General features: G+C 44.5%; 1 protein-coding gene and 1 long non-coding RNA gene across 2 annotated transcripts; both read left to right on the forward strand.

Moving 5' to 3' along the window:
- Positions 1 to 1465: 1465 nt before the first annotated feature.
- LOC126990460 (zinc finger protein 766-like) lies at positions 1466 to 5814 on the forward strand. Its single transcript, XM_050849065.1, has 3 exons — positions 1466 to 1555; positions 3999 to 5693; positions 5803 to 5814. Exons 2-3 carry the CDS (start codon positions 4410 to 4412, stop codon positions 5812 to 5814), a joined length of 1296 nt encoding a protein of 431 aa, XP_050705022.1. The 5' UTR covers positions 1466 to 1555; positions 3999 to 4409.
- Positions 5815 to 6048: 234 nt separating this feature from the next.
- Positions 6049 to 7547, forward strand: LOC126990458 (uncharacterized). Its single transcript, XR_007744383.1, has 2 exons — positions 6049 to 6441; positions 6710 to 7547. It is a non-coding gene; the product is annotated as an uncharacterized LOC126990458 (long non-coding RNA).
- The last annotated feature ends 2054 nt before the right edge of the window (positions 7548 to 9601 follow it).

Raw genomic sequence — 9601 nt, forward strand, 5'->3', positions numbered from 1 at the left:
GAAAACCTCAGGTGCGGAGGTACGGACTTAAAATACTGCCGTTCCGCACCTGTTACTTCCGCACTTTTGAAAAACTTTCCGCACTTCGGACCTCCGCACCTCGTTTAAAGGTCCGCAGGTCCGGAGGAGCGGAGGTGCGGACAGAGGTACGGAAGTGCCCAGCTCTGCTGACCACATATGAACGCGAGGCTGTCACTGATCGGGTCCTAAAGCAACACAGGCGAGGCAGCATTTCTTCTTATTCCTCGTTCCTTTATTATCGCTTCCTCCTCTTCATAATCATTGAACTACACTACTATCGCTTCACCACCTCCTTCTCTTTTGATTCTTCTTCTACTTTCTTCATTATCTTCTCCTGTTCCTCTTTCATAAGGCCTCAACTCTCGCACTCTCATTTCCTCATTCTTAAACTGCATAGCTATCACTTCTCTACCTCCTCCTCCTACTCTTTTTCCTGCTAGTTCTGTCATTACCTCCGTTTTTCCTCTTCTTCTAGTTTAACATTATCTCTTCCTCCTGTTTAATAATGTTTTAAATATCTCTTTCTCTTACTACACTATCACTTGACTACCTCCTCCTCCTCTTCTTCTTTCTCCTAGTTTCTTCATTATCTCCGCCTCCATAATGCTTTTTTTTAATTAAGGGTATAGCGAGAAGAGGAGGAGGTACAGGCGGGAGAGAAGGAAAGACAGCAGGAGTGTAGAGTTGTATGGTGTAGTATAATACCTTACTCACTCTTCATCTGTAATCTACACAACCGTTACGTCACTCCCTCGATTTGTCCAGTAGCAGGTGCAGCTGTAGCCGGCCTGCTGCCTACACCCCGCGAGCCCTGCCCTGACACACTCCCCTTGGCCATGTCCACTTTTGCAAGGCTCTTCCACAGCCATACAAGCACAGTGCCGGTCTCTCTCCTCCCTTAACTGACCTCTTTTGGCCCTTCTCTGCGGCTCCGAGGGTTGGCGCTGAACAGGAGAAGGTTGTGATGGTTGTGTGGTGTGAGAATGACGAGGTGTGTTATGAAGTTATTATGAAGGAGGAACAGGAGGACGAAGAAGTAATGAAGAAACATGGAGGAAGAAAGGGAGGAGGAAGGAGTAGTGAAGTGATAGTTGTGTAGTTTGAAGAGCAGCAAGTATTAAGGAGGAGAGTGGGAGGTAACTGAGGAACATGGAGGAGGAAGAAGAGGAGGAGGAGGAGGAGGAGCAGCAGTAGGAGGAGAATGTAATTAGGAAACAGGGAGGAGGAAGAGGTGAAGTGATAGTTACGTAATTGGAGAAGGAGAGAGAAAAAGGGCTATTAAGATATTATGGAGAGGGAGCGGGAGGAGGAAGTAGTGATAGTTATGTAGTTGAAAAAGAAAAAGAAAGGAGGAGGAGAAAGGGGGAATAACCAATCATAAAGGAAGGGGAAGGGGAGGGGGGAGCGCAAAACGGAGGAGAGAGGGAAGGGATTGAAGGGAAGGCGAGCAATTGTCTGTCAAGGAGGGAACGCGGCGTGTGAAGGCTGTGGGGACGGTGTGGTGGCAGCGGAGACACTTGTCGTTCAGGTGACGGTGAGTGTCGTGCACTGTGGTTAAGTTAAGGCTGAATCTGTGTTGAGGCTCGGGAGCGATGTTTTCAGGGTCAGGATCTGTCTTAAGGCTACTATCTGTGTGCATTGTTTACTTATATCCTATCTAGTCTATATAACTCATTCCAGCCATTCCTGAGGTCCACATCCTCCCAATAGTTTCTCTTCTGTACTTCCATTATAATCTCGTTTCCGTCTAATGCTCATCCACCCACTCAGCGAGCCATGTCGTTGATTAACTGCGTATTGTTTATTTTCTCACCCATCCAAATCATTCAACCTATTCCTAAGCGGTCTACTTCCACATCCACTCACTAGCTTCCTCGTACATCCCTCCACTCTTGCCTTTCCACTTACTGCTCATCCACCTTAGTAGTAGTCTGTCAGCTAGACTTTCCTGAGATATTTATGCGTTCCAGCATCATTTGTGTAAGGTACTTGTAGGCCTATTTCTTGAATTTTCCGCCACACTGCCTGCCCCCAATGAAAGCTGCATCCTCGAATCATAACATCTGGCAGGATTTCGGGAATCGCATTCCAAATGCTTGCCTCAAAATCAATAGTAATTTACTTTATTTTCAGTTCCCCACCTAAAAAAATCTAAGTTTTTGCAAACACCTTTTTGTAGTCTCTACGTCTTTTCCCAGCCATTAGTGCAAACAGCAGTGGCACTTGTTCTAAGTTCTTGTCACTTTGTGGTATCGTACAAAGTTGAGTAATGGGGCGGCGGACTATTTTATAAGTTGCATCTGCGTGCCAATGGTTTCCCTTGCTTAACAGGGATAGTTGTTCTTCTGTAGCAAATATTAGATGTCGTCGGCCACCAACAAATGTCATACCGCAGGAAACTTTCAGATACGTGAGCATGACTTATTTCAAAAGAATCGAGCTGATGGTCCGAGTTGGTATTAAAAAATGGTCCGAGTTGGTTCACCAGGTGGGCCGAGCTTGTAATCGTGAATGGTCCGAGTTGGCAATGGGTCGAGATAGCCGCACACCAGCTAGCCATTGCATTCCTCCCCTGCCCCCCACCTAGTCCACATCTTGCCTTACACCTCCATATCCACCCACTAGCATCCTTTGATGTCTTTCCACTAGTGCCTCTACTACTGCAATGTTATTCCTCTTATCCTTTGTATAATCCACCGAGCCCACACCTTAAAATTCCACCTCCACACTTCATATCCACCCATTCCACCTAAAAATAATCGGTAAAGTTCTACTTTCTTCCCAGTCTCGCAGTGGCACTTCTCACACTTCTCATCGGTTAGATCTCATTATTCTACGCATTTTGAACCTTATTTATGTGAGTCGCAAACTGCTAGTAACGCCGCTAGGGATTTTTGAAAAGTTAGTGAGTTTTTTTGCGGCCGCCTCGGGGCGCAATGGAGGGGGCTGGGAGGGAGAGCGTGACTTCCTTACGTGTTGACATGTCACGGGTAACTAACACTGAGCCGCTGACGTCGCCGCCCCAAAATAGGTCGCAGCACGGCGGCCGTTGTTCTAAAAAAAATAAAAAAATAACCCCGCGTGGTAGACCTGGTCTCACATGCGTGGGCTAATCGCTAACCTAGCGTACCATCGCTAACCAAGCGTTTGTAGAAAAAATATATGAAGGCCTAGTGATGTTTCATAAGGTAGGTAACGAATGCAAGCTATTTTGCGTCGCCGCCCCGAGGCGGCCGCAAAAAACTCACTAACTTTTCAATAATCGCTAGCGGCGTTTCTAACAGTTTGCGGCGCTCGTAAAAAGGGTTCAAAATGCGTAGAATAATGCGATCTAACCGATGGGAAGTGTGAGAAGTAAGTGTGAGAAGAGACGGGGAACAAAGTATCCCAGTGCCCCCCCCCGTGACGCCCCGAGGCGGCCGCGAAAAACTCCCAAACTTTTCAAATATCGATAGCGGCGTTTCTAGCGGTTTGCGACGCACATAAATGGGGTTCAAAATGCGTAGAATAATCAGATCTAACCGATGGTAAGTGTGAGAAGTACCGCTGTGAGACTGGGAAGAAAGTAGAATAATACCAAATTATCTCCTAACCAAAAAAATATGAAAGCCTATTAGTCGCTCAATCCACCTTTCCACTCGCGGTCTTTCCTTAAACTCATCCACCTGTTTTCTGCCGTCCTTTGTCTCCTAGTGCAGCATAACCTTCCACCTCTCCCTTCAGTCTTCACCTCCATCCACTTCAACCGTCTTCCACGCCACTGTTGTTAGTAGCCATTGTTACATTAGTTTACCTGTTTTTCCACTTACCTTACCTTGCATATAGTTTTCCCTATGCCATATTACGTTGACTGCATTTCTCCACTTGCTCTAGCCACCCATGCGTTGACATTTTATCCATTGCTTTACATATTACAATTTGACCAACACTCCAATTGACTTAGCCACCCATTTATTAACCATTTTATTTCCTTCCAGAGCAGTTTAACACGTGGAGGCCAGCACAGCACAAAACTGTCTCAACGTCCAGTTTAGTGCTGCTGCTGCTGGAGTGAGGGCCTGAGCCTGGTGCTGTGGTCAGCACTGTCCTCACAACATCTGCCTCCAGGACTCCCCGGTGCATCGCTGGCCCTGGGCCACAGCCGGAGCCTCCTGCAAGACATGCCAGCGCCTTGCAGCAGAAGCACTGGCGCCCTGGAGGCTGCATGGTTGGGCAGGACCAGCAGCAGCAGGCTGCCAATGCTGTGATGATCAAGAGAACCACCACCACCTTGCTGCTGGCATCTCGGGAACAATGGAAAAGAAAAGATTGAGTCAGGAGTGTGACGAGATTTGAAACTGAGAGCAAGTTCACCAAACACCGCCTCGCACACACTGGTGAAGAACACCATGAGTGCCAAGAGTGTGGGGAAAGCCTCCCTAGGAAGGCTGACCTCAACACATACACCCACACCCTCTGGTGGAGGACCTCATGAATGCCTTCAGTGTGGCAAACGTTTCAGTTGCAAGAGTCGCCTCAACAGACACACCCTCTCACACACTGGAGAAAGATCTCACTTATGCCATCAGTGTGGCAAAAGTTTCAATAGGAAGAATAACCTCAAAACACACACTCGTATACATACTGGTGAAAGACCTTATGAATGCCACGAGTGTGGCAAAAGGTTCATTCAGAAGGTAAGCCTCAACATACACATCCTTTCACACACTGGTGAAAGACCTCATGCATGCCATCAGTGTGGCAAAAGGTTCAGTACGAAGGGTGACCTCAACACACACAACCTTTCACACACCGATGAAAGACCTCATGAATGCCATGGATGCAGCAAAAGATTCAGTACGAAGGGTAGCCGCAACACACACACACTTTTACACACTGGTGAAAGATCTCATGGCCAAGAGTGTGGAAAAGGGTTCACTGCGAAGAATAACCTCTGCAAACACACTCGTATACATACTGGTAAAAAAACTCCCGAATGCCGTGACTGGCAAAAGGTTCAATCAGGAGGAGGCCATCACAACACAGTCTCCACGTCCAGCCCAGCCGCATCTCCACCCAGTCTCTTTCACCTCTTAGGGCCCCTGCAGCCCACTTCTACCGGTCTCCTCCAGCCCAGCCCACTTCTACCAGACTCCTCCAGCCCACCCCACTTCTACCAATCTCCCCCAGCCCACCCCACTTCTACCAATCTCCCCCAGCCCACCCCACTTCTACCAATCTCCTCCAGCCCACCCCACTTCTACCAATCTCCTCCAGCCCACCCCACTTCTACCAATCTCCTCCAGCCCACCCCACTTCTACCAATCTCCTCCAGCCCACCCCACTTCTACCAATCTCCTCCAGCCCAGCCCACTTCTACCAATCTCCTCCAGCCCAGCCCACTTCTACCACTCTCGTCCAGCCCAGCCCACTTCTACCAATCTCCTCCAGCCCACCCCACTTCTACCAATCTCCTCCAGCCCAGCCCACTACCACCAGTCTCCTCCAGCCCAGCCCACTTCCACCAGTCTCCTCTAGCCCAGCCCACTTCCACCAGTCTCCTCCAGCCCAGCCCACTTCCACCAGTCTCCTCCAGCCCCATGACGCCCCCCCCTCCCCCTGTAAGACTCGAGGGTTGCCCTGCTCCTGGGTTCCTGAGCTACCTTGTCAAAGTCCAAAGACTCCCCAAGTTTGTAAGTTTTTTTATTATTATTATTATTTAACGTGTTTGAGTGAATTTGTTCTTTTTTTTCCAGTCAGTCCTAGAAGTATCTTAAAACTTTGTTTTTTTTTATGTTTTAGTGTAAGTTCTGAGTATTAAGATCGTGAGATCAATAAGTTGGTAAAAAAATATAAGGTACAGAAATGTTAGCTAAAAATCAGTAAATGGATATGTATAAATATTTCGCTAATATTTATAAATTTAAATAGTAAGAGCTTAGTAATGCTGGCTAAAAAGTGGATTTCTATGAGCATTTAGTTGATATATATAATTCTAAATAGTGAAAATGCTTTAGTAATGCGGGCCAAAAAATAGTACGTGGTTCTTTCCATTTTAGCATTCATGAAATGTGTACTTTTAACTTTTGCTCTGTGGTCTTTTGTTCCGTATAATCCACAATGTCTACCTCAACTTCCACCTTCACCCAGCCACTTGCAGCCATTTCAGTTCCTTCCAGCCTATTGTAAGACAGTTACCTGTCCACCCACGGCCTTCCAGTTCTTCCAGCACTCGTCCCTCTGCTTTCAGGTGTCAGGTATTTCCTCTTTTCCACCCCAATCCAATATTCTATCCACCACCCACACCTATATGTGTATTAACTCTGTTATTGACTTCCAGGACAGTTTAACAAGCCCAGCCCAGCCTGGACATGCTGACTGCCCCAAGCTCAAGCTTCTGCTAAAGCTGTTCTATGATATTGCCCAGGAACTGAAGTCTTGGTCAGTACCCAATAATAAGCAGTGTGAATTTCAAGTGTTTATTTACTAGTTTTTAATCAATGATAAAAAAAAAATTATACTGCAGTGTATTTCAAGCGTCAATCTATAAAAAAAGTTATAATTTCGTTGTACAGCATGTCAAATTCTTAGTAATGTGCACCATGCATCGCTTAATTAATATAACCTTTATTAATTTAGCCTTATCGGGGCTTAACATGAAAGGAGAATAGGTCACAGTAAATCAATTATAACACCATTTTCCTTACAGACCCGGGCAGCGACTACGAAGACTTTACAAACTCTGAATTGACAGCCTGGCCACAGTATGTCCTTGCGACAAGACATCATCCCCTCTGACTGGAAAATGATTACGTAACACTATTTTTTAAGAATTACCGGCCCATTAGTCTAACTTCAGTAGTAGATAAGTTACTCGAGAGCAAATTAAAATAAATTGTGACTTACCTTGAAAGCCACTCATTTATTAAGAATTCTCAACATGGCTTCTGTAACAAGAAATCATGTTTGTTAAACCTATTTAACCTTTTATAACGACTCTTTCTCAGCTTATAAAGTAACCAAGTCACTGGACGTAGTCTATCTTGATTTTCAGAAAGCATTTGATAAGTTCCACACCATAAATTACTTTATTTTATAAAGCACCCATGGTAAAGTATGCCAATGGATCGCATATTGGTTGAGCAACAGACAGCAAAGAGTAACGATAGATGGATTTAAGTCAGAGTGGGCGCCCGTCACTATAGGTGTCCCTCACGGCTCGGTTCTTGGCCTAGTTATATCAATGACGTTGACGTTAGACTCGGTAATCTTATTAGTAAATCTGATGACACAGATTGGTAGTTATGTCCTCATTGATGAAGACAAAGCCTCCAAGAAGATTGCATAAAATGTCAAGTTCTCCATTTGCTTAATGTAGATACGTGTTAGGGCCTCCAAATTGGTACAAAAAATAAAGTTTGATTATGAAAGCGTGGCGTTGATCTCAAATTCTCACAGCAATGCACTGATGCAACGAAATGAATAAAATGATTGGCTTCATGAAGAGAAACTTTTCTTTGTTACAAATAAAGATGTAATACTTACAATAGCTTGGTCAAACCCCATTTAGAATATGCGATACAGTTTTGGTCTCCCGACTAGGCAATGCACATTGCTAAATTAGGTGTGCAACAAAATGTGTGCTCCAAAATACTCACTGGCTTTCCGAAAGTGGACCAAATCCTAAATCCAAATTCTTTTTGATTGATGACATGTTCCAGACGAGAAATAATGGCACAAAACATTTGTTATAGTAAGTGTAAACAAGTTAGTTCAGAGCGAGAAGGGAATAAACTACACCATTCAGTGTCCAGTGCAGTAAGATTGATTCATTAACCCGGTAGCTGCGGGGGTCATGTTTCTTAGGTTAGGTTAGGTTAAAGACCCCTCTAAGCAAAATAATGAGACAGAATCATCACTTACACAAACCATTTCATAATATATATCAACGCATATGTGATCAGTTAATGCATCATCTATTTTAGGAGGTTTATATCATGGCAGAAATTTGGCCCATCGCTGGTACACGGTAAAGCCACAAATTTGGCCCGTCGCTGCTACCGGGTTAAAAACCAGCTCGACCGCAAGTTCCTCCAAATTGATAGTCACTGCGTTTCTACTAAAGTCTTGGTGCTATTAAATTTAAGGATAAGGTTATATTAGATTTAAGGATAAGTTTATACTAAATTTAAGGATAAGTTTATATTAAATTTAAGGATAAGTTTATACTAAATTTAAGGATAAGTTTATATTAAACTTAAGGATAAGGTTATATCAAATTTAGGGATAAGTTTAATGATAGACCACCTGACCTGGACCTCTTCCTGCTTCCTTCCCTCCTCCTCTCCTTCCTCCCTCCTTCCCTCCCATTCATCACATTCACATCTTCCCGAATCTTGCCTTTCTTTTCCTTTCCTTCTCTTCTACAATTTTTTTTTTAATGTTTTTGTCTTGTGATTTCTTGATTTTAGATTTTTGGTCAGGAGTATTTTCTTTATAATAGTTTTTTTATTGTTTGTTTTTGCCATGTGCGTATGCAGCTTTTTTTCCATTTTTGGTGCGTGAGAACGTATGGAAATATTGCAAAACAATCCTAGCATATTCTACTTCAATGATAAAAAAAAATATGGCATAAGTAAAGATAACGGGTATCAGGGGTAGGTGTTGGCTGAGTGGTTAGCGTGCGGGCCCCGCATTAACCGCGTGATGGACGACGCGGGTTCGAATCCCCCGCTACCACCTGGGATTTTTCAGTCACCGCCGAGTGGCTTAAGACTACCCACATGCTGCCCTGAAGACCACCCATCAACCCGGACTCTAGAGGAAACCGTCCAAGTAAATCAAGAACGAGATCCGGGGGGCAGCATGAGCCAAGAGAAGATGGCACCACAATAAAACGCTTCCCTGTGTCATGACGGGCTGGGGCCGACTACCATCCAGGCCCCTCAAGAAAGCCTACCGCCGCTATAGGCTGAGGAGAGGACAGTTTGTCCTGTGATTGGAAACAAATTTCATAATCTTTTGTGTTCTACTTTCGTTGGTTCATTAATTCTTCTTCATCACTTTCTTCGTCCATGCAGTCCTTCCCTTCATCTTAGATTTATTTGTATTGTATGTGTTTGAAATGTCTTGTGACGTGCGTGTTTTCTTCCTTCTTTCTCTTATCTTCTTTATCTATGTATCTCCTTATTTCTTTCTCTTTGTCTTCCTTCCACTTCCTTGTTCTCATTTATTAGTATTTTTTTCATCTCTTATACGTCTTTTAGTGTATTTTTTTTGTCTTTCATCTTTATACTTACTCATTTATTTCTATTTCCTTCTTGTTCTCATCCCACTTGTCTGTGTCTTGAGTATTTTCTTGCTTCGTTTTTTTCTTTATTTATTAATATTGAGGGTTTTTTTCTTCTTCTTTCCCTTCCATCCTCTTCGTCCTCGTTCGCCTTCCATCTTCCTCTCCTCGCTCCTGTGACTCCCTCTGGCTTGTCTGGCCTTCGTGTCCTTCCTCTCCCATGCTCTCCTCGCTCCTCCCTTCATCGTTCCGTCTCCTCCATCTCCCTCACTCTGCTCGTCTTTCTCCCGCTTTTACTTCCATCTCCGTTTG

Source organism: Eriocheir sinensis, unplaced genomic scaffold (genome assembly GCF_024679095.1).
Source record: "Eriocheir sinensis breed Jianghai 21 unplaced genomic scaffold, ASM2467909v1 Scaffold1669, whole genome shotgun sequence".
NCBI classification, from domain to species: domain Eukaryota; kingdom Metazoa; phylum Arthropoda; class Malacostraca; order Decapoda; family Varunidae; genus Eriocheir; species Eriocheir sinensis.